Source organism: Callithrix jacchus, chromosome 5, assembly GCF_049354715.1.
Source record: "Callithrix jacchus isolate 240 chromosome 5, calJac240_pri, whole genome shotgun sequence".
NCBI classification, from domain to species: domain Eukaryota; kingdom Metazoa; phylum Chordata; class Mammalia; order Primates; family Cebidae; genus Callithrix; species Callithrix jacchus.
This window is the reverse complement of record NC_133506.1, coordinates 7,019,003-7,044,294: the sequence shown is the minus strand read 5'-3', so window position 1 is coordinate 7,044,294 and position 25,292 is coordinate 7,019,003. Positions and strand designations below refer to the sequence as shown.

At 46.9% G+C, this 25,292-nt stretch overlaps 1 protein-coding gene and 1 pseudogene across 3 annotated transcripts in view; one reads left to right on the top strand and one right to left on the bottom strand.

Moving 5' to 3' along the window:
- Positions 1 to 8,201, top strand: part of TM9SF4 (transmembrane 9 superfamily member 4) — a 55,435-nt gene extending 47,234 nt beyond the window's left edge. For all 3 annotated transcript variants that reach the window (XM_002747447.5, XM_054255139.2, XM_008995559.4), the window contains 3 exons: positions 1,138 to 1,257; positions 2,661 to 2,750; positions 6,270 to 8,201. In XM_002747447.5, coding sequence (XP_002747493.2) covers positions 1,138 to 1,257; positions 2,661 to 2,750; positions 6,270 to 6,419 — 360 coding nt within the window. In that variant the 3' untranslated portion in view covers positions 6,420 to 8,201. The remainder of the gene's footprint in view (positions 1 to 1,137; positions 1,258 to 2,660; positions 2,751 to 6,269) is intronic.
- A 4,148-nt stretch (positions 8,202 to 12,349) lies between these two features.
- Positions 12,350 to 13,137, bottom strand: LOC118153529 (putative ribosome biogenesis protein RLP24 pseudogene; annotated as a pseudogene).
- Between the last annotated feature and the right edge of the window lie 12,155 nt (positions 13,138 to 25,292).

Sequence of the window (25,292 nt, the reverse complement as noted above, 5' to 3'; positions counted from 1 at the left end):
CGTCCCAGCTACTGGGGAGGCTGAGGCAGGAGAATCGCTTGAACCCGGGAGGCAGAGGCTGCAATGAGCGGAGATAGTGCCACTGCACTCCAGCCTGGGCAACAGAGTGAGACTCTTATCTCAAAAAAAAAAAAAAAAAAAGGACAGTTAAATGAGATATGCAGCGTACATGGGGCCTGGTGTGTGGAAAGGGCTCGGTAAACAGAAGCTGCCTCAATAACACTTCAGTCATTCACCACCATGACTAATGGCATCGTTGCATCTGCTTTCATTTCTGGGTTCTTGCACATCTTTACCTCTCTGTGTTACTCACAGCTCCTAGGAGAGTGGACGGAATGATTCCTGCTTGTCAGGGTCATTGTGAAGTTGGAATGAGTCACTGTAAAAGTGCTTGGCATTCAGGAAATGCTATTGTAGTGGTGATGATGATTCCTCACTAAGAGCGCCAAGGTGAAAGTTGGTAGGAAGACCTTTCAGAGCCATGTAAGCGTGGCTGACCCAGCTCAGGGCCCAGCACAGAGGGTACCTTGTACCAAGTCAGTACCAGAGATGTATCTGCTATTCTAGAGTAGTGTCCAGCCCCTCCCTGCCGAGACCATCTCACCCACACAGGTTTGCCTGGGAGAAGAGTCAGAGGAGGTGTTGGCTGCCCATGGTGCCCCCAAGACCATGTGCACCTCCCAGGGAGGCCCCCTCTGTTTCATCTGTGTGATTCTGGGCCAGTTACCAGCTTCTCTGATTCTTGACTTCCTTAATTCTCCCAGGCCACACCTTCATAGACACACATGTAGCAATTGTATATGAGGCATGTGGCACAAGGCCTTGCACTTGGTAAGCTGCTTACATGGTGGTGGCTGCTCTATAATTTTGATTTGGATGAGAATCATTATTTTCTATAAGCTGCTGAGTTCAGGCTGGGGTCCACCCAGAGCAGGGTCAGTCAAGCCCAGCCATTCCCTAAGGACAGGGTGGCCCACCCTCTGCTCTGGGAAGGAGAGACCAGAGCCACCTGCCAGGCCCACAGGCCCTGATGGTGTCATGATGATGTCTCCACTCCTGCCCTGGGGATAGGTTGGTATGCCAGGGAAAGAGGAGCAGGGTGGGCAAGCCAGCTGAAGGCCCACTGTGTGTCCGCAGGCAATCTGGGAGAATCAGTTCTATTACCTCTTTGGCTTCCTGTTCCTTGTTTTCATCATCCTGGTGGTGTCCTGTTCACAAATCAGCATCGTCATGGTGTACTTCCAGCTGTGTGCAGAGGTGAGGAGAGTGGGGCCAGGAGGTGGGGGAAGGGAGACTGGATCCAGCACTGAATGGGTTAGTAAGGCTCTGCAGAGAAGCTGGGTCTGGGCTCTTCATGTGGCCCCTGCTTCTGGCTCTGAGCTCTTGGGCTAGTACATTGCTGTGCCTCTCTCAGCCTCCGTTTATTTGGTTGTACCCTGGGGCTAATGAGATACCTTCCAGCTTAGTTGTGTGGGGCACTCACCAGAGCTAGATGAACGCACAGTACATTTGCCAGTGCTAGGTCCACTGCAGTAGTAGTTTCTCCAACAGGCACATTGGGTGGTCTGGCCTCCCTCTGGTAACTAGCCATTGGCACAATGGGTGAAGCCAGGGTTTGGGATGAACAGCCTGGGCTGGAACCCTGGCTCCTCCATGAGTAGCTCTGGGTCTTGGGCGGGTTGCTTAACTTCGTGCCATCTGTTCCTCCTCCACGTGATGGGGTGAGTGAGAGGACCTAACTTAGAGGGCTACTCTCAAGATTAAGTGAGTGGATTTATCTATAGCACTTAGCATGGTGCCTGCCAGCCGGGCGCAGTGGCTCATGCCTGTAATCCCAGCACTTTGGAAGGCTGAGGCAGGCAGATCACAAGGTCAGGAGATTGAGATCATCCTGGCTAACATGGCGAAACCCTGTCTCTACTAAAAATACAAAAAGTTAGCCGGACATGGTGGCATGCACCTGTAGTCCCAGCTACTCAGGAAGAGGCTGAGGCAGCAGAATCACTTGAACCCAGGAGGCGGAAGTTGCAGTGGTCCTAGATCGCACCACTGCCCTCCAGCCTGGGGGACAGAGCCAGACTCTGTCTCAAAAAAAAAAAAAAGGCTGGACAAGGTGGCTTACGCCTGTAATCCCAACACTTTGGGAGGCCAAGGCAGGCAGATCGCCTGAGGTCAGGAATTTGAGACCAGCCTGGCCAGCATGGTGAAACCCTGTTTCTACTAAAAATACAAAAAGTTAGCCAGGTGTGGTGGCACGCATCTGTAATTCCAGCTACTCGGGAAGCTAAGGCAGGAGAATCACTTGAACCTGGTGGTGGAGGTTGCAGTGAGCTGAGATTGCACCATTGCACTCTAGCCTGGGCAACAGAACAAGACTGTCTAACATGCTAAGCATTTGCTTGAGAAATGTTACTTTTTTTTGTTGATTTTTTTTAATGAGGTATAAACAGTAAAATTCACCCTTCTTTGTCCATAGTTACATAGTTTTTAGAAATGCTTACAGTTGTGAAACCACCATCACAGTCAAGCTGTGAAACATTTCCATCTCCCCGTATGTTACTGCTCTTGCCAGGGTCTTCGGCCCCTCAAGCAACTGTGCAATTTGGCAGGAAGGGATTCTGCCACAGGACAGAAGTGACCTTCCTCTGTTTCCTCCTCAGGATTACCGCTGGTGGTGGAGAAATTTCCTCGTTTCCGGGGGCTCTGCATTCTACGTCCTGGTTTATGCCATGTTTTATTTCGTTAACAAGGTACTGCCCTCCTTGAAGGGTCCTCTTAGTCCTCGTAGGATAGGCAGGTCAGGAGGAGGATACTGGCAGAAAACCCCAAGGGCCTGAATCTTCCTTTTCTACCCAGAATGGGGAGGACCAAAGCCACCTAAAACTTTCTGCTCTAGAAGATGGATCCTTTTAGGAAAGAAAGAATCTGTATTCTATGTTTGGGAGACAAAGGCCATCAGGATATGTGACAATGAGAATAATGCTTATAAAGCTTATGAGGTATAGCCGTAGCCAAAGCAGGACTTGAAAGCAGTATGTCACCTGCAGCGCTCTTCACAGGAAGTAAGAGGGACTAAGAACACCTTGACAAAAAGGACAAGATAAGGGTAGCAGGAAAGAAGAAAAGGAGAAAGGAGTTAGTAAAGGTCAACGCAGAAAAAGCTGAAATGGTCTCAACAGTAGAACCCAAGCTTAGCGCCGCAGGCATCCCGTCTGCAGGTGTCCTCTTCACACAAGCACTGTTCAGTCCTGCAGTAAGGAGGGGAAGGGGTTTCACAGGCATTTCGGAGCCCTCCTTGCTCTGTGACCCCACATAGGTAAAGTGTGGTTCATTAATAAGAGGGAGCCAGGCTTACCTGATTAGGGCAAACTCACAGAGCTCATTGTCCCCAGAGAGAGGCGCTGGCAAGAATGCAGATGCCCCACAACAGTTTTGCTAGATTCATGCATGATACACAAGCCAGATGAGCCATTGAGAGGAATTTGAAGGAGCCCTGTTGGACCCCTGACCTTCAAAACTAACACTTAAGACATATTCTCACCTGCTGTACTTTGAGTCTCCAGAGCCCAGAGCAAGCAGTCCTCTGCTAGTACCCAGGGTTATTTGCAAGATAGAGTTGTAGATCAGTTGATTGAAGCTTAGAATTCCCTTTCCCCAAAACAATCAAGTTGGAAAAGACTGGAAGGATCATTTTGTGTAGAGCTGCACCCCTGCCTCCGGTCTGGTGACCGTGCCCCTCTTCTCTAACAGTCTCAACAGATGATTCTCTAGCTCAGGGGTCAGAAAACTGCAGCCCCCCAGGCCAGCAGGTCTGTTTCTAAAACTTTTTATTGGAACACAGCCATGGTCATTCGTTAACATATGTCTATGGCTGCTTTCACGCTACAATGGCAGATTTGAGTAGTTGTTACAGGGACCATATGGCCTACAGAAACTAAAATACTCACAATCTGGCCCTTTAAGTAAAAGATACAGACCGCTGCTCTGCTACATCCAGCAACAGAGAAGACACTTGCTCCTAACACTCCCATTCTTTCTGGACAGCTCCTGTCCATATCAGGGTCTTGATTCACACTGCAGTCTCCCTGCTGTGACTTCCATCTTTAGACCTTAGTCTTAGTTCTGAGATCATCTAGAACAAATCTCCCTCCTCTATAGCCCATATTAATCAGAACTCTTGTAAGTGGCAGGTGACTAAAACTCCATTCAAAGTAGCTTAAGCAAAAAGAATTTATTTGCTGATATAACTGGAAAGATTAAGAAATTGGAGTTCTAGCCTCAACCATAGTAGATCCAGGCTCTCAAAAATATCAGAGCTCTGTGGCCACACCTTAGTCCTGTGTGTCCTTTTTTTTGGCCTTAGTCTGCAGGCAAGGTCTTTTCACAAAGTAGAAAGATGGCCAATGCCAGCCCTAGTGTCTACTCTTCTTAGCTTTGCAGCCCTAGCACTAAAAGAATGTCTTTCATCTACCCTCATATGCTGCTTGGCTCAGGTGATATGCCCAGTGCTCACTGTTTCCCAGGTCCACATTTAGGCAGACTGGCCTAAGTCTTGTGCTAAGATTTTTTTTTTTTTTTTTTTTTTTTTTTGAGTTGGAGTCTCGCTCTATAGCCCAGGCTGGAGTGCAGTGGTGCAGTCTTGGCTCACTGCAGCATCCACCTTCCAGGTTCAAGCGATTCTCCTGCCTCAGCCTCCTGAGGAGCTGGGGTTACAGCTGCGCCACACCATGCCTAATTTTGTATTTTTTAGTAGAGACGGGTTTTCACCATGTTGGGCAGGCTGGTCTCGAAATCCTGACCTCATGTGATCTGCCCGCCTCGACCTCCCAAAGTGCTGGGATTATAGGTGTGAACCACTGCACCCAGCCTGTTTTGTGCTAGGTTTGAGGGCCCCAACAGGACCAGGTGTTTTGAGTGTGTTTCTCAAAACATCGGGAAGATAAGAAACAAGGTTAGACAGACAAAAACTAGAGATCACATTGCAGCCTCCTGTCCTTCCTCCCTTCTGCTCCAGTCTTCTTGCTCTGCTCAAAAAAATCTCTTCCTCCAGCCCCAGTGCCTTATGTATAAAAAGAGGAACTTTCCAGCTCTTCCTCTTTATTCTGTCCCTTGCCTCCTTTTACCATTGTTCTGTTCCTTGTCCCTATTCCACCCCTCCCCCCACCTCCAGCCACAAGAATGTGTATAAGGAGAAATGGAGGCTGGGTGCAAGTGGTTCACACCTATAATCCCAGCGCTTTCAGAGGTGGAGGTGAGAGAGAGGATTACGTAAGGCCAAGAGTTTGAGACCACCCTGGGCAACAGAGCAAGACACCATCTCTAGAAAAAATAAAAATTAGCTGCGTGTGGTGGCGCACATCTGTAGTCTGAGCTACTTCGGAGGCTGAGGCAGGAGGATCCCTTGAGCCCAGGAGGGTGAAGATGTGAGCTGTGATCATGCCACTGCACTCTAGTCTGGGTAATAGAGGGAGACCCTGTCCCTTCAAAGAAAAGGGGTCGCGGGAGAGTTGGGGGGCTGAACCTGAAAACGTGACCCTTACCCCTTAGGCTTAGGAAAGGGCTTCAAACGGTGACTATATTGTTTTCTTTGTTTCTTTACTGTTTTCTTCTGGACTGCTGGCATTCTGTGACCATGTGTCTGCCTGTGAGTCCTGGGACAGGCTCCACTCGGGTCCTGGGCATATCTTGATACCAAGGTTCCACATTAGCTCCATTTGTAAATAACACAACATAGATCCCCAACATTCCTGCCCAGCCTCTAAACTCTACCCAATTTAAAGGAGTCCAGAATGCTTCACGATCAGAATCTCTGTGAGATGCTAACAGAAGTGACAAGCATTCTGGGGAAGAGAGGAACGGAGGCTGAGGCAGGCTGATGGGGCTCCTGGTCCTGAAGCTGGGCATCTGGACATCCTGTCCCTCCACTCTACCACCCACTCCCTGACTGCTGCTTCAGCCAACCAGCAGTGTTGCCATACTGATCTAGGGACTGTGGGGGACCAGGAATGACCACAGCTGTGGCCATTCTCCCTGTGGCATTGTGGCCTTAGCCTCTGAGGCTATGGGCATCAGGGCAATACACAGGCCTGGTCCAGATTAAGCAGAGCTGTGCCTGTGAGCTCTGCCTGCTCCTCGCTGCCCACTGGAACACGCCCCTTCCCCTGGCCAGGCCTCAGCTTCCCTATGATATCAGTGAGGGTGGGGCCCCAGTTTGCCATGCAACCTGGCACTAAGCACCCACCCTGTCTTCTTTCCGCTCGCGGCCTCAGCTGGACATCGTGGAGTTCATCCCCTCTCTCCTCTACTTTGGCTACACGGCCCTCATGGTCTTGTCCTTCTGGCTGCTCACGGGCACCATTGGCTTCTATGCAGCCTACATGTTTGTCCGTAAGATCTATGCTGCCGTGAAGATAGACTGATTGGAGTGGACCACAGCCAGGCCCGCTCCGTCCTCTGACTGGAAGCCACCCTGCGTGGGGGACCGCAGGCACGCAAAATAAAATAACTCCTGCTCATTTGGAATGTAACTCCTGGCACAGTGTTCCTGGATCCTGGGGCTGCGTGGGGGGCGGGAGGGCCTGTAGATAATCTTGCATTTTTCTTCATCTTATTCCAGTTCTGCGGGGGATGAGTTTTTTTGTGGGTTGCTTTTCTTCAGTGCTAAGAAAGTTCCCTCCAACAGGAACTCTCTGACGTGTTTATTCAGGTATATTTGTGGTTTGGATTTTTTTCCTTCTTTGTTTTAGCAAATGGATCCAGGATGGATAAATCCACCGAGATAAGGTTTTGGTCACTGTCTCCACCTTAGTTCCTCAGGGCTGTTGGCCACCCTACGACTAACTGGAAGAGAACACGCCAGGGCTTCAGTGAGGTTTCCAAGCCTCTCCCTGCTCATCGTCACCACTGAGGCCACGACAAAGCACAGCTTCAGCCCGGACAGCACCCTCAGTGCCAGCAAGCCTCTGCCAGCCCTCTCTCTCCCTCTTCTCCCCAGGGCTGCCCAAGGCAGGGTTTCCAGCCAGGCCTCGGGGTCATCTTTTCACCAGGAGCAAACCCAAGTCTTAGTTGCTACAAGAAAATACCCTGGAAGTATTGGGGGCCAGGTTCCCCGGACAGTAGGAATCACCCCTGTTCAGAGCAGCTGGAGTTTGCAGGACCAACAAGGAGGAAGACAAGAGAATTGCAGTGAACTGTTTTTTGTGCCAAGAAACCCTGGATCTGGAGCCAAGTATTTCCCAAGCCATGCATCCACTTGTCTGTGTCTGGGAAGGGATGGCCAAGGCTGCTAGGGTCCTTACCCTCAGGATCGCTCCCTGGTCCTTTTCCTGGGAGGTGCCACTCTCCAAGGTGTGCTGGTATTGGGCCCTGCCCAACTTCAGACAGAACAGGAGGCCCAGAGATCACAGAGCCCCTCCTGTGAGTGGCTGGGCGTTCTCTCCCTGCCCTCTCTGGCCGCCGGGGTCATACTCAGTTCTTTAGCCAGCCCATGCCCTCCATCCCGCACCTGACTTCTTGTCTCCTCCTTCTGGGGACACCCAAAACACTGCTTGTGAGAAGGAAGATGGAAGGTAAGTTCTGTCATTCTTTCCCCAACCCCCAGGAATAGACAAGAAGCCAACTTAGAAGGGGCTCACATGGCTGACCGGGCTCCTCCGTAGAGCCCTGTTCTTCCCAACCTCTGCCCTGCTGTGCATGTCACAAACATTTGCTCTTAAGTTACAAGAGACCATATCCACCCAGGGATTGGAGTTCAAGTAGCAGCCGCTAACCCTTGCACCAACCCTTGTGAGGCTCTCAATATAAGACAAAGCTCAGGATGCTGGTGACGCTAGGAACGTGTCCCTCCCCTTACTGCCCCACGTCTCCCAGTGGCCCTACCAGCCTCACCCATCAAACCAGTGAAGTTCTCAATCTTGCCTCAGTGACTGCAGCGCCAAGCAGCATCCACCAAGCATCAGGTTGGAAAGAAGGGAACCCAAGCAATAGAGAGCGATTTTGGAATCTTTTGTTCATCAAATCTTGGATTTTTTTTTTTTCTCCTAAGAGATTCTCTTTTTAGGGGGAATGGGAAACGGACACCTCATAAAGAGTTCAAACATCATCAATTTTTCTGACTTTTTAAATCATCATTATTTTTAATTAAAAAAATGCCTGTATGCCTTTTTTTGGTCCAATTGTAAATAAATATGCCATTGTCCTACTGTTTTGTTTTCAATCTCGTGTAGGGGTTGGAGGTCTGAGGTGAGACACCTTCCCTAGTGGTTTGAATTACATAGTTTCCCTGGAGGCTCGTTGTCCTGTCACACTTCTCCAGGGCTCACGCGACTGCCCTTCCCTGCCTGGTACAAGTCCATTGCCTGGCCCCTCCGTACTAAATTGCAGTCCTTTGCTCTTCTGATCTCACAAGTGGGAAATGGCAGTCGACTGTTTTGGTAGCAGCAAAACCTGGTTTTGGATTCCCAGCTTCAGTATTTTACTGTCAGCTCACCTCATGCTAAGAAACCCAGTTCTTCAGTTGCAGGCATCAGAAGCATAGGTCAAACTGATTTCAGTCCAAAAATGAATTGCTTGGTTCTTAAGTCATCAAGGACTTTGTTGGTTTTGCTTCGGGTCTGGCTGGATCTGGAGGCTCAAAGGATAGCCTTAGGGCTCTTTCCCCTTCTCCACTGTGCTCCTCTCCAGCCTCGCTCTGTCCCGTTGTCCACAGTCTTCTTCCTGATGGGGGAGGCAGGGAGGGCAGGATGCCAATCACTCCAGGCTTACATGATCCACTGGGGTATGCCAGGGGGCTGGAGTAGGGGAACTTTCCTCACTACTTCAGTATATTCAATATATATTTATTCAATATAGAGACATCCCAGGAAACATTTCTGATTGGCCCAGCTTGGATTATTATTTGCACATCTTGGACCAATCACTATATCCAAGAGGATGGAGTATGATTTGAGGCCACTTTCTCCGAAGGTGGTGAATACGGTGAATTTCAGCCCCACCAGAATTACTTGGAATGGCTGATGAGGAAAGAACCATTTCCCATGGTAAGGGATGTGAAGCAGACCAAAACAGTGGCCTATTACCCCCCACCCTCTCTAACCACAAGCCTCAGTTCCTCATCTGTAGTGGGGAGGGTACTTATTATTTACGGAGTAATTCCTGTGTTACGATGTTCTAAACACTTGCCATGGATTAGCCCATTAAATCTGGGATATGATACAAGATAATAACCTGCCTCTGATGCAGGTCTGTTACTAGCCCTCATTTACAGAAGTGGTCACTGAGGCACCAAGCAGTTGAGGTAACCTGCTGGGGCAGGATGGGGGTGGTGTCCCATGATGGTTGAATAGTATTCAGATGGGACAGTCAGACTTCTGAATCTGTCCTTCCAACCTCTACACTGTAGCTGCCTTTTTAAAGGTGTGTGTGTGTGTGTGTGTGTAATTATATGTAATTGGTGTAAAATGAACTGCACAGTTTGATACGTTTTGACACATAGACCCATGAAATTATCACCACAATCATGATAGTAAGCACACCCAGGTTTCTTCATGCCCTTTTTTATAATCCTGCTTGTCCCCTCCAAACCTCGTGTTGAAATCTGATCCCCAGGTTGGAGGTGGAGCCTAAGGAAGTGTTTGGGTCTTGGGAGCAGATTCCTCCAGGATGGATTCGAGCACTGGGGGAGGTGGGAGCAGAGGAGGTGAGTGCTCTTGGCTCCTAAGGAAGCTGGTTGTTAAAAAGAGCCTGATACCTCCCTGCAACCCCCACTTCTCTCCCCATGTGATCTCTGCACATGCCAGCTCTCCTTCACCTTCCTCCATGAGCAGAAGTAGCCCAAGGACCTCACCAGAAGCAAATGCCCGATCTTGAACTTTCCAGCCATCAGAATCATGAGCCAGACCAGGCACAGTGGCTCCTGTCTGTAAGTCTAACACTCTGGGAGGCTGAAACAGGAGGATCACTTGAGTCCAGGAGAAGATCAGCCTGGGCAATAAAGCTAGACCTCATATCTAAAGTTAAGACAAATTTTTAAAAATGTTTAAAAACTCATGAGCTGGCTGAGCACAGTGGCTCACACCTGTAAGCCCAGCACTTTGGGAGGGTGAGACAGGTGGATCATGAGGTCAAGAGATCGAGACTATCCTGGCCAACTAGATGAAACCCCGTCTCTACTAAACATACAAAAGTTAGCTGGGTGTGGTGGCGCACACCTATAGTCCCAGCTACTTGAGAGACTGAGGCGGGAGAATTGCTTGAACCTGGGAAGTGGAGCTTCGCAGTGCAGTGAGCTGAAATCGTGCCTCTGCACTCCAGCCTGAGCAACGGAGGGAGACTCTGTCTCAAAAAAAAAAAAGTATGAGCCAAGTAAACTTTTTTTTTAAATAAATTACCCAGCCTCAGGTAGTCCTTTATACCAACATAAAACAGACTAAGACACCATCCCCAATAAGCCACTGGTCTTTCTGTCGCTATAGATTAATTTGCATCTTCCAGAGCTTTATAAAAGAAAAATCATACACTATATATTTTTTTGTCTTTTTTTTTTTTTTGAGATGGAGTTTCGCTCTTATTACCCAGGCTGGAGTGCAATGGTGCATTCTCGGCTCACCGCAACCTCCGCCTCCTGGGTTCAAACGATTCTCCTGTCTCAGCCTCCCAAGTAGCTGGGATTACAAGCATGTGCCACCATGCTCGGCTAAATTTTTTTGTATTTAGTAGAGACGGGGTTTCACTATGTTGGCCAGGATGGTCTCGATCTCTTGACCTCGTGATCCACCCGCCTCGGCCTCCCAAAGTGCTGGGATTACAGGCGTGAGCCACTGCGCCCGGCCTTTTTTTTTTTTTTTTTTTGAGTTGGAGTCTCACTCTGCTGCCCAGGCTGGAATACAATGGCACAATCTTGGCTCACTGCAGCCTCCACCTCCCAGGTTCAAACAATTCTCCTGCCTCAGCTTCCTGAGTACCTTGGATTACAGATGTGCACCACCACACCCAGCTAATTATTGTATTTTTAGTCGAGATGGGGTTTCACCATGTTGGCCAGACTGCTCTTGAACTCCTGACCTCAGGTGATCCGCCAGCCTCAGCCTCCCAAAGTGCTGGAGTTACAGGCGTGAGCCACCGTGCCCAACCTGTCTGACTTTTTCATTCATGCTACTTTGTAGTGATTCACCCATGTTCTTATGTGTGACTATGGTCCATTTCTTCTTTATTTCATTGTATGGAATTTGTTTATCCACTCATCTGTTGATGGACATTTGGGTTGTTTCAGTTTGGGCTATAATAAATAAAGTTGCTATGAGCAAGTGAAGTCAAATGGCTGTATCATATGGTAGGTATATGGTTTGGGATTTTTTAAAAGCGTTTTATGTGCAAATAACGAATAGATGTTGTACCCATAAATTCTCTCCAGAAACAATTAGGAGCTTCTTAAAAGAAAACCACATAATTTTTAAAGGCACTGCGATTCCTCTGCTTCTAGATCATTGCTAGGCTAGAAAGTTTGTTCTACTAGAAATCACAGTTATAACTGAGTATTCTCCAAAGTGGAAATTCTAGAATGTAATGTCACTCCAGGCAAAGATTATTCCGTTCTCATCCCCAACATCCACAGTTACCTATCAGAATAGTTAAACCAGGTCAAAACAGTCCAGCATAATTAGGCTCATCAAACAATGCCATTACGCTCTTCTAAGATGCAAATAAACCTAGACAGGAAATACTAAAAATAATATGTGATGCTGTCATACAAATTGTTAGTTCCTTGTCGTAGTCCCTCTTCTATACCTTTAATAAGGGGAATATTTTATTGCAAAGAATATTTTACACATCACTAGCCAGGAATTTTTGCCATTAGTTATTATACAAACGCTGCCTAATGCCATTATCCAAATGGTTTAACCATTTTACATCCACAATTCACTTCTATAGTTAAAGTAGAATTTTCATGATTTACGTACTTACATCTATCAGAGAAGATTTGGCACTGAGATGCAATCGAGCATCCTTAATATCTGATGCTTTAAAGTAGATAGTCATATAGGAAAGATATTTTAATCACTTTTCATTTAAGTGACCTGATGTAAAAAATAAACCAATAATTTAGCAGTTCCCAGTCTCCAAAGGACATTTTCAAATGTATATAAATGGTCACAGGGATTTTTAAGAAGCATCTTCCGTGTCTACATCCTGTTGTAACTGCTGTACCAGTTTCTCTTCCAGCTGCTTCCCTTTGCCTGCAAGAGTGGCTCAGATAAGATGGATGTTTTGCTCGACTTCTCTGATACCCTGAACTTTCTGGAGCTCTTTCTTTTTCTTTCTTTTTTTTTTTTTTTTTTTTTTTTTTTGTGTGTGTGTGTGTTTGTTTGTTTGTTTGAGATGGAGTTTTGTTCTTGTTACCCAGGCTGAAATGCAATGGCACGATCTTGGCTCACCTCTATCTCCGCCTGCTGGGTTCAGGCGATTCTCCTGCCTCAGCCTCCCAAGTAGCTGAGATTACAGGCATGTGCCACTGTGCCCAGCTCTTTATTTTTCTTTAATCTGTTCATTATAAATTTAGCTCGGTGTTTCTGTTTGATCTCTTCAACTCTCTTCTTTGCATCAATAGTTTTATTCCATAGCTCTCGCTGGTATTTGACAGGTTCATTTCTATGTTTTACAAATTCAAATGAATTACCCACTGTAAGCTCTTTACCAGCTGCTTTCCGGAATGCTTTGGTCCACCTACCTTTGTGAGAATTGTGCTTCTTTTTAAAGTTTTTATGGCTTTTAGATTTAGAAAATCTGAACACCTTGCGATCATTGCAGACGAATATCCTGCCGTGGCCAGGGTAGATGGGCCCCGAGCAGAAACAACACTTCCCGACACGCATGTTGAACCTGTGTGGGTCCCCACCCACCAAACGCCAACGACACGCATGTTGAACCTGTGTGGGTCCCCACCCACCAAACGCCAACGACACGCATGTTGAACCTGTGCGGGTCCCCACCCACCAAACGCCAACGACACGCATGTTGAACCTGTGTGGGTCCCCACCCACCAAACGCCAACGACACGCATGTTGAACCTGTGTGGGTCCCCACCCACCAAACGCCAAGTTGAGAGGAAGTCAGGTGTATGTTTAACCTAAACTGCCATGCTCTTTTCTAAGGTGGTGTATCATTTTATATTACCATCAGCAGTATACAACAGCTCCAGTTCCTTTACATCCTAATAACACTTGGTATGGTTAATATTCTTAATTTTAGTCATTCTTACAGGTGTATAACATTTCATGATTTTAATTTATATTTCCCTAATGACGTAATGCTCATCTCTTCATGTGCTTGTTATTGTTGTGATAAATATATCTTCTTTGGTGAAGTATATGTTCAAATTTTTGTTCATTTGTATTGGGTTTTGGGTTATTGTCAAGTTTTGAGAGTTATTTATGTATTCTGCCTACAAATCTTTTATCAGGTAAATGCTTCGAAAAGATTTTCTCTTAATCTGTGAATGGCTTGTGTTTTCATTGAAAACTGCGTGTTTTGAAGAGCAAAGGTTTTTTTATTTTGATGAAGTCCAATTTATAAACAAATAATTCAATTAAACAATTTGTTTAATTAAACAATTTAATTTGTTCTTTTTGAATTTTTGGTTTGTTTGATTTTTGAAACGAGTTTCACTATGTTGCCCAGGCTAGTCTCAAACTCCTGGGCTCAAGTGATCCTCTGGCCTCAGCCTCCTGAGTAGCTGGGATTACAGACACATATCACCATGGCCAGCTTCTTTTATGGACTTTGCTTTTTGGTGTTAGACATGTTTGCTTAACTCAAGGTCACAGTGAATTTCTCCTGTGTTTTCTTTTTTCTTTTTTGTTGTGACAGAGCCTCGTTCTGTTGCACAGGCTGGAGTGCAGTGGCATGATCATAGCTCACTGCAGTCACGGTCTCCTGGGCTCAAGTGATCCTCCCACCTCAGCCTCCCAAATAGTTGGAAACACAGACATGCTCCACCACAACTGATGAATTTTTTTTTTCTTTTTTTGCAGACACAGTGTCCCACCACGTTGCCCAGGCTAGTCTCAAATCCCTGGACTCAAGCAATCCTTTTGCCTCAGCCTCCCAAGTAGCTGGGATTACAGGCTCAAACCAATGCACCTGGCTCAAGCGTCACTATTTATCTTGATTTATTCTATTTTATTTATTTATTTATTTGAGACAGAATCTCACTCTGTCACTCAGGCTACAGTTCAGTGGCTGTGGCATGATCACAGCTCACTGCTGCCTTGACCTTCTGGGCTCAAGCAGTCCTCCCACCTCAGCCTCCCAGGCAGGTAGAACTATAGGCATGCACTGCAGTGCTCCCCTGGTTATTTTATAAGGAGACAGGTCTCCCTATGTTGCCTAGGCTAGTCTCAAACTTCTGGGCTCAAGCAATCCCCCTGCCTTGGCCTCCCAAATTGCTGGGATTCCAGGCATGAGCCACTGTGCCCAGCAGTGGCGTTGATATCTTAACAATATTAAATCTTCCAACCAATGAACAAATTATGCCTCTCAGTTTAGGTCATCTTCAAGTTCTCTCAGCAAAGTTTTATATTTTCAGTGTCTAGATCTTGCACTTCTTTTGTCAGTTTTATATTTTTGATGCTATTGTAAATGGTATGTTTTTAAATTTTTATTTATTTAGAGATGGAGTCTTGCTCTGTTGCCCAGGCTGGAGTGTAGTGGCAGGACCTCAGCTCACTCTGCCTCCTAGGTTTAAGCAGTTCTTGTGCCTCAGCCTCCCGAGTAGCTGGGACCACAGATGCATGCCACTACCTCCGGCTAACTTTTGTATTTTTTAGTAGATATGAGATTTCATCATGTTAACCAGGCTGGTCTGAACCTCCTGAGCTCAAATGATCTGCCTGCTTCAACTTCCAAAAGTGCTGGGATGACAGGCGTGAGTCACCGTGCCCAGCCTGTAAATGGCAGGTTTTCATTTATTTTTTTTTTATTGCTAGTGTTGTACAGAAATAACAGTTGCTTTTTAAAATATTGATCTTATGCTCTAAAGCCTTGCTAATGTATTACTTCTAGTAGCTTCTTTAGATCTCATCGGATTTTCTCCACAGAGGATCATGTTGTCTGTGAATAAAGATAGTTTTACTTCTTTCTTTCCAATCTGGATGCCTTTTATTTCTGTTGCTTGCCTGATTGCAACAGCTACAATATCCAGCATGATACTGAATGGTGAGAGTGGACATCCCTGTCTTTATTTTTTGGGTGTTTGTTTGTTTTTGAAATGGATTATTGCTCTATTGCCCAGGCTGGAGTGGAGTGGTGTGATCTTAGCTCATTGCAACCTCCACCTCCTGGGTTCAAGCAATTCTCCTGCCTCAGCCTCCCGAGTAGCTAAAATTACAGGTGCCAGCCACCAGACCCAGCTAGTTTTTGTATTTTTAGTAGAGACCATGTTGGTCAGGCAGGTCTCAAACTCCTGACCTCAGGTGATCCTGCCTCTGCCTCCCAAAGTGCTGGGATTACAGGCATGAGCCACTGCACCCATCCCATCCCTGTCTTTAATTTGCTCTTTTCTAGTGTTTTAAGGTAGAAGCTGAGGTCATTTACTTGAGGGCTTTCTTTTCTAATCTAAGTGTTTAGTGCTATAAACTTTTAGAGTCTTGCTGTAATGGCATCCCAGAAATTCCGACATGGTTCTGTTTTCATTGTCACTCCATTCAAAATACTTTCTAATTTTCATTTGATTTCTTTTTTGAGTCATGTCTTGTTTAGAAGTGTGTTACTTAGTTTCCAAATATTGTGGAATTTTTTTTTTTTTTTTTGAGAGGAGTCTGTCGCCCAGGCTGGAGTGAAATGCCACGAACTCGGCTCACTGCAACCTCCGCCTCCCGGGTTCAAGTGATTCTCCTGCCTCAGCCTCCCGAGTAGCTGGGACTACAGGCACCCACCACCACACCCGGCTAATTTTTGTATTTTCTGTAGAGACGGGGTTTCTCCATGTTGGTCAAGCTGGTCTCAAACTCAAGCTCAAGTGATCTGCCCACCGTGGCCTCCCATAGTGTTGGGAGTACATATGTGAGCCACTGTGCCTGTCCAGTTGCTCTTTTTGAACAGTTGTCTTTAAAGAATATAAATAATAAGAAAAAAAATGTTACATATGTACCCAGGTAGTTACCATTTTCAGTGGTCTTTAACCCTCTGTATATCCAGATTTCCACCGGGTACCATTTTCCATCTGCCTGAAAGATGTCCCTTAACATTTCTTGTAGTGGGGATCTAATGATGATGAATGCTGTCAGCTTCTGTACATCTAAAATTTTGCCTTCATTATTAAAATGTATTTTTGCTGGATAGAAAATTCTGGGTTGATAGTTTTCTGGTACTTTAAAGATGTTACTCCATTGTACTTTTGCTGGATAAAGACTTCTAGGTCAGGCCAGGCACAGTGGCTCACGCCTGTAATCCCAGCACTTTGGGAGGCCAAGGCGGGCAGATCACCTGAGGTTGGGAGTTCGAGACCAGCCTGACCAATATGGAGAAACCCATCTCTACTAAAAATACAAAAATTAGCCAGATGTGGTGGCACATGCCTGTAATCCCAGCTACTTGGGAGGTTGAGGCAGAAGAATCACTTAAAGCCGGGAGGCAGAGGTTTTGGTGAGCCGAGATTACACCATTACACTCCAGCCTGGGCAACAAGAGTGAATGAAACTCCATCTCAAAAAAAAAAAAAAAAAATTATAGGTCGGTAGTTTTCTTTTCTAGTACCTTAAAGATGTTACTCCACTGTCTTCTTCCATTGTTTCCAACAGCAAATTTAGTATTGTCCTTATCTTTGTGCCCTTCATATGTAAGTCTTTTTTTTTTTTTTTTTTTTGAGACAGAGTTTCGCTCTCGTTACCCAGGCTGGAGTGCAATGGCGCGATCTCAGCTCACCACAACCTCCGCCTCCTGGGTTCAGGCAATTCTCCTGCCTCGGCCTCCTGAGTAGCTGGGATTACAGGCACGCGCCACCATGCCCAGCTAATTTTTTGTATTTTTAGTAGAGACGGGGTTTCACCATGTTGACCAGGATGGTCTCGATCTCTTGACCTCATGATCCACCTGCCTCGGCCTCCCAAAGTGCTGGGATTACAGGCTTGAGCCACCGTGCCCAGCGTCGTATGTAAGTCTTTTCTCTCTGGTTGCTTCTAAGGTTTTCTCTGTTAATTGGTTTTAAGCCATTTGATCATGAGATGACTTGGTGTGGTTTTCTTAATTTCTTGTGGTTAAAATTTGTTGAGATTATTGGATATGTGCGTTTATAGTTTTCATTAAGCTTGGAAAGTTTCAGGCTATTTCTTCAAATATTTTTTCTATCCTTCGTTTCTCTTCTTTGCTTCAGCAATTCTGATGACTCGTATGTGAGACTGCTTGAAACTGACCCTGGAAGCCCTGCCCACAGGTGCACTCTTCCTTTGTTTTCGTTTTGATTCTTCCATCTGTTTTTTTCTTTTCTTCTCTTTCTTTTTGTGCAACCATCACCACTATCTATCTCCAGAACTTTTTCATCATCTCATATTGAAATGGGCTGGGCGTGGTGGCTCATGCCTGTAAACCCAGCACTTTGGGAGTCCAAGGCAGACAGATCAACTGAGGTCAGGAGTTCGAGACCAGCCTGGCCAACATGGTGAAACCCCATCTCTACTAAAAATACAAAAATTAGCTGGGTGTTGTGGCAGACACCTGTAATCCCAGCTACTCAGGAGGTTGAAGCAGGAGAAGCGCTTGAACCCCTGAGCGCAGAGGTTGCAGTGAGCTGAGATCGCATCACTGCACTCCAGCCTGGGAAACAGAGCAAGACTGTGTCTCAAAAAAAAAAAAAAAAAAAAAATGAAACCATATACCATTACACATTAACTCTCCATTCTCCCCTCCCCCAGCCCCTGGTAACCACCATTCTACTTTTCGTCTCTGAATTTGACTACTCTAGGTGGCTCATATAAGTGGAATCATACAATATTTGCCCCTTTTTGCCTGCCTTATTTTACTTAACATAACGTCTTCCAGGTTGTTCCATGATGTGGCACGTGTCAGAAACATACTCCAGCTGGGTGCAGCAGCTCACGCCTGTACTCCCAGCAGTTTGGTAGGCCAAAGTGGCTGGATCACCTGAGGTCAGAAGTTCGAGACCAGCCTTGCTAACAAGGAAGAGACCACCCCGTCTCAACCAAAAATACAGAAATTAGCCAAGTGTGGTGGCATGTGCCTGTAATCCCAGCTACTTGGGAGGCTGGGGCACAAGAATCACTTAAACCTGGGAGGCAGAGGTTGCAGTGAGCCAAGATCAAGCCATTGCATTTCAGCCTGGCTGAATTTAGCCAGGCACAGTGGCCAGAGCGAGACTCCATCTCAAAAACAAACAACAACAAAATAACCTCATTCCTTTTGTAAGGCTAAATGATATTCCTCCATATTTTGTTCATTCATCTATCAGTGGACATTCGGGTTACTTTCACTTTTCGGCTGTTGTGAATAATGTGCGTTGGTATGCAAATATCTACTTCAGCCCCTGATTTCAACTCTCTGGGGTACACACCCCGGTGTAGAATTGTTGGATCGTATCCTATTCTTTAATTCTTTGAGGAACTGCCATATTGTTTTCCACAGTGGCTGTTCCATTTTACATTCCCACCAGCAATACACAAAGCCTCCAATTTCTATGTAGCCTTGCCAGGACTTATGTTCTGTTTTTTAAAAATAATACCCATCCTTGTGTAGATGAAGTGGTGTCTCACTGTGGTTTTGATTTGAATTTATCTAGTTATTAGTGATATTGACCATCTTTTTTTTTTTGAGACAGAGTCTCACACTGTCACCCAGGCTGGAGTGCCGTGGTGCAATCTCGGCTCACTGCAACCCCCGCCTCCCAGGTTCAAGCAATTCTCTTGCCTCAGCCTCCCGAGTAGCTGGGACTACAGGTGCTCGCAACCACACCCCGCTAATTTTTTGTATTTTTTTAGTAGAGACAGGGTTTCACTATGTGGGTCAGGCTGGTCTCAAACTCCTAACCTTGTGATCCACCTGCCTTGGCCTCCCAAAGTGCTGGGATTACAGGCGTGAGCCACCACGCCTGGCCAATTAATGTATTTAGAGACAGGATCTTGCTATGTTGCCCAGACTGGAGTACAGTGGCTATTCACAGATGCAGTGATTGCACAGTGCAGCCTCAAACTCCTGAGATCCCATGATCCTCCCACCTCAGCCTCCCAAGTAGCTGCAACTGTAGACATAGGCCACTGAGCCCAGCCAAAAGTCTAATTTTGATGAATTCCAATTTATCTAGTTTTTCTTTTGTTTCCTGTGCTGTTGGTGTCATATCCAAAAGAACATCACCAGCCGGGTGCAGTGGCTCATGCCTATAATCCCAGCACTTTGGGAGGCTGGGGTAGGTGGATCATGAGGTCAAGAGTTTGAGACCAGCCTGACCAACATGGTGAAACCACATCTCTACTAAAAATATAAAAATTTAGCCAGGCATGGTGGCAGGCACCAGTAATCCCAGTTACTCAGGAGGCTGAGGCAGAAGAAGCACTTGAACTGAGGAGGCAGAGATTGTAGTGAGCCGAGATCAGGCCACTGCACTCTAGTCTGGGTGACAGAACGAGACTCTGTCTCAAAAAAAAAAAAAAAAAAAAAAAAAAGATAATCACCAAATCCACTGTTAGGAAACTTTTTCCCTATGTCTTCTTCTAAGAATTTATAGTTTTAGCTCTCACATTTAGGTCTTTGATCCATTTTGAGTTCATGTTTGCATGTGGTATGTGGTCCAAATTCATTCTTTTCCATGTGGATATTCAGTTCTCCCAACACCATTTGTTAAAAAGACAATCCTTTTTCCATTGAATGGTTTTGGCACCCGGGTCAGAAATCTTTTGACCATATGTATGAGGATCTATTTAATTTGTTGAACATGTGGAATAAAATTAGAATAACTTGTAATGTACTTACCTGCCTGTTCTGGCATCAGTTTCAGTCGTGGGTTGGTTTTGCTTGTTCCCTCATTATGGATTGCATTGCCTGCTGCTTTGTAGGAATGACCATCTTTGATCGGGTGCCAGACGTTGTGAGTTTCAGCTTGTTGGGTGATGGATGTATTCGTAATCCGTAAATCCTCTTGGGCTTTCTTCTGGGACATTTGAGTTACTTGGAAACGGTTTAATCCTTTTGAGTCTTGCTCACACAAGATTTTTTTTAGGCAAATACAACCAGTGCTCATTCTAAAGCTAATGATTTACCATTAGTGAGGCAAGACCTCCTGACTCCTCTCCCTAACACCCCACGATACTTAGCATAATACCGTGGCTGGTGGGAACAGACACAGTCCCCATCCAGTGAGCAGCGGGCACTGTTCCCTGAGTCCTTCCTGATGGGCCTTTCCTTGGCCTTGGGTCCTTCCCTCACACACACGTGCTCATCATGATCCTGCTGGGTTTCTGGGGTGCCTCGGCGGCTCTCCAGGGGTTTCTCTCTAGACAGCTCTCTCCCCTCTGGCATTCTGTCCTGTACACTTCAGTTACTTTGCCCTGACTTTTAGTTCCGTCTCCTCAACTCATGGTGTTCCCTGGCTCCACTTTTGGGGGCAATTACAGGGCTCACCTTTGTTTCCCATCTGTCTGTAATCTCTGTCCTTTATCATTCAACACCCAGAGCCTTGAAAACCACTATTTCGTGTATTTTGTCTAGTTTTACTTTTGTTTTAGGTGGGGAGATATATCTGACCCCTGTTACTCCACCTTGCCTAGAAACAGAAGTAGTCTCTGCACTTCCTTTTATTGTTTTTTAGACAGAGATTTGCTCTTGTCGCCCAGGCTGGAGTGCAATGGCATCATCTCAGCTCATTGAAACCTCTGCCTCCTGGGTTCAAGCAATTCTCCTGCCTCAGCCTCCGGAGTAGCTGGGATTACACGTGCCTGCCACCACACCCAGCTGTTTTTTGTTTTTTTGTTTTTGTTTGTTTTTTGTATTTTTTAGTAGAGATAGGGTTTCACCAAGTTGGCCAGGCTGGTCTTGAACTCCTGACTTCAGGTCATTCACCCACCTCAGCCTCCCAAAGTGCTGGGATTACAGGCATGAGCCACCATGCTCGGCCTGCACTGCCTTTTTTACCTGTAAGATCACAGGGCCTCTGCAAAGCACAGTATGAAGGTTTTTTGTTTGTTTAAGACAGAGTCTTGCCCTATAGGCGCCCATGACCACACCCAGCTAATTTTTATACGTTTTTTATAGAGATGGGGTTTCACAATGTTGCCCAGGCTGGTCTCAAACTCCTAGACTCAAGCAATCTGCCAGCCTTGGCCTCCCAAAGTGCAGGGATTACAGGTATGAGCCACCACACCCAGCCAAGTTCTTTGAAGTAAAAAAGCCACTCACACAATAGGTACTCAATCCCTCCTCACTCACCAAAGGAGAGTCTAAAGGGCCTGCCTCCTAGGAATCTTAGTTTGGCAGTGACTTAGCTCAACTTAAGGAACTTTCTAGGTCCAGAACCCTTGCAATTGGACCTGTGCTAGCCCAGATCAGCACCATCTAACCCTGAGGGCCATCATAAGGTGAAAGTGACATTTCGGGAGGTCTCACAGAAAAGCCAAATTGTGGCTGTGAACACCCAGAGACAGTGGTCTTAGCTTGCCTCTAGGCATTGGACATTATGAGCAGACATAATGGACTCCCTTTAAGGGGAGTCCATTCTCCGTGGATGCTTGGTCTACCACTACCCTGCTCCCCCTTGGCAATACCTAATTCAAGACTGGGCACATGACCTAGTTCTAGTCAGTAAGGTACAGGACCAGGAAAGTCTACAGGGGCTTCTGGGAAAGGTCTCCTCCATTTTTTTTTTTTTTTTTTTTTTGAGGTGAAGTTTCAGTTTGTCGCCCAGGCTGGAGTGCAGTGGCACAATCTCAGCTCACTGCAGCCTCCACCTCCCGGGTTTAAGTGACCCTCCCGCCTCAACCTCCCAAACAGCTAGGATTACAGGCACCCGCCACCACACCTGGCTAATTTTTTTTTTTTTTTTTTTGAGACGGAGTTTTGCTCTTGTTACCCAGGCTGGAGTGCAATGGCGCGATCTCGGCTCACTGCAACCTCCACCTCCTGGGTTCAGGCAATTCTCCTGCCTCAGCCTCCTGAGTAGCTGGGATTACAGGCACGCACCACCATGCCCAGCTAATTTTTGTATTTTTAGTAGAGACGGGGTTTCACCATGTTGACCAGGATGGTCTCGATCTTGACTTCATGATCCACCCGCCTCGGCCTCCCAAAGTGCTGGGATTACAGGCGTGAGCCACCGCGCTTGGCAATTTTTTTTTTTTTTTAGTAGAGATGGGGTTTCACCATACTGGCCAGGCTGGTCTTGAACTGCTGATCTCAGGCAATCCATCTGCCTTAGCCTCCCAAAGTGCTGGGACCACAGGTGTGAGCCACCTTGCCTGGCCCAGGCTTCCTCCATTTTAAGGGGAGTCACGGTAAGACACAGTCTACCTTCTCTGGAGTTGCCATACTCCAGTGTGGACACTTGGGGCTGCTGCCACCATCTTGGTACCTACCTGAAGATGAAACCAACAAGAAGGATGGCAGATCAGAGAAGGCCCGAGCCTGGAAGACATCATTGAGGTGATGAATCAAATAGCCCCAATGCCTCTCTCCCCTCTGAATATTCATATAAGAAAAAAAAAAAAAAAAAACTAGTGGTTCAGCTAGATGCCACCAAAAGCATTGTCACTGAGCTGGCCACCTGGAGGGCTGGAGGTACGTGTGGAGGGGAGCACCTTGAAGGTACTGTTACCTCCTGCTCAGGAGTTCTGACTTTCTCCTTCGGATAAGAAAAGGGCTGGTAGCTGTGAAAAGATGTGCCCAAGACCATGTGGTGGGCAGCAGCAAGAGCAGCCCCGTACAGACCTAGCAGCCTTCCAGCAGGTGCCTGATGCACCGCAGCCCTGTGCCCTGAGATCCTGAGTCAGCTTTGATGGTGGGGCCTATGGGTGCAGGCCTCAAAGTTCACCAACTCCAGTCAATATTTAGTTCTCCTGCTGGATGAGAGCAAGCAAGCGCCGGGCCTTGAAATTTTGTGCTGAAATGGTGTCCTTGGAGGAAAATATCAAAGTCCCCCAAGCTGTAATCAAGGCAGTTGCAGATTACAAGTAATTGCCATAGTTTCAGGACAGATTCTTCTCAGATTGAAAAGAGCCTGTCCAAAGTTCCTTCCCAGGCCAACAGAATAGAACAGGGCAGGCACCTGCAGCAGAGGGGAGCGGAACCCTGGGATCCAAGGCTTGTGTTGGCTCTCCACACCCGAGCAGGAAGCCCCCTCTGTACCCTGGCCTCCTTCCTCCATGCTTGGAGCATGTATAGGCCACGTGGCCATCTCTGTAGTAATGCTCAGGAACAGGCGTGGGGACATTTATTGCCTCAATTTCAAGACTGTCTGGAAAAGGGCAGTACTGCCCTGGGCAGTAGAGAGTTCATATCCCTAGAGATACAAGCCCTGGAAGGGCCTTCAGCAGGCATCCATGCCTTCATACGTGCTGTTCCCTCACCCACCAGGAAGAGCCTCCTGAACCTTAAAGATGTGATGCATGCATTCACTCATTTCACAAAGAACTACCTGTGCCAGGAGGTAAGGGGGATTTAGCAATAAATAAAGTCCCACTGGGTGCCGTGGCTCACACTTGTAATCCCAGCACTTTGGGAGGCCAAGACAGGTGGATCAACTGAGGTCAGGAGTTCAAGACCAGCCTGGCCAACATGGTGAAACCCCATCTCTACTAAAAATTAGCCAGGTATGATGGTGCATGCCTGTAATCCCAGCTACACGAGAGGCTGAGGCATGAGAATCGCTTAAACCCAGGAGGAAGAGATTGCAGTGAGTTGAGATTGTGCCAATGCACTTCAGCCTGGGCAACAGATCCAGATTCCATCTAAAAAAAAAAAAATCCCCAAGAGTGTAGAGAAAAAGGCAGATAAATAAAATGAATATACAATATGATATTAGGTGGCTGTAAGTGCTATAACAGAAAGGGGACAGAGGGTGACAGGCTGATTTTCAGAAAGGGTGGTCAGGGAAGGCTTCCCTTGAAAAGGTGTAACTAATGTTTGAACTGATAAACCTTAATGAAGGCAGAAGCTGGCCATGCAAACACCTGGAGAAGCAGCGTCTAGGCAGAGAAGAGGAAGCAAGGTCTTCAGCCAGGTTTGAAGACTAGCAAGAGGCTGGTGTAGGCTGGGCACGATGGCTCACACCTGAAATCCTAGCACTTTGGGAGGCCAAGGTGGGCAGATCGCTTGAGCCCGGGAGTTCAAGACCAACCTGGGCAACATGGTGAAACCCCATCTCTATAAAAAATACAAAAATTAGCTGGGCATGGTGGCACACACCTGTAGTCCCAGCTACTAAGGAGGCTGAGGTGGGAGGATCACCTGAGGTGGTAGGTTGAGGCTGCAGTGAGCCTTGATCATACCACCACTGCATTCCAGCTTGGGTAACAGAGTAAGACACTGTCTCAAAAAGAAAAAAAAAAGGGGCTGGTGGAGTTGCAGAGTGGTCCGGAGGTGGAGAAGCATATGAGATGAAGTTGGAGAGGTGACTGCAGGTCAGATCATGCGTGTCTTGCAGGCTGGGCAGAGCATGTTGGCTTTTCCTCTGTATATTGCAGACACTGGGTTTGGAGCAGGACATGGTCCGACTCAGGTTTAGAGAGCCACACTCTGCCTGCTGTACCCATAGAAAGCCCTGGCACGTGGCAGGTGCTTAATAAACATTGGTGGTTATTTTCAGCGTTATTCAGCTGCACCATTGGACCCTAGAGTTCACTGAGAGCAGGGACCAGAACAGTCATCTCATGCTTATTATAGTTGGTGCTGAGATGTGTGGATAAATCAGTGACTCAGGGCCTGAGTGAGTGAACAAGCTAGGAGTAGGTTCTGAGGAGGAGCCTCATGTCCCCGGGGCAGGTGGGACACACACTTGGTGCAGTGTGAAGGAAGCATGCCACAGAGAGAACAGGTAAGAGCCCATTTTAGAAAAGTCCCATTACCTGGGCCCTAAGGGAATACAGGATGCAGCTGGGCCCAAATTTGGGCTGCAGGAGCCAACACAGCCTGCAAACCATCGGGCATGAGTCAGGCAAACCACATGGGGCACTACCTCCTAGAATCACCAAGATGCTTATGGGCTCATCCCAATCCTCCTGGGAGCATCGGAGACAGGCATTTGGCACAAAACAGGCACCCAGAGGGTGCAGCCTAGATGGGCGCTGGTGCCCAGATGCGGGTTT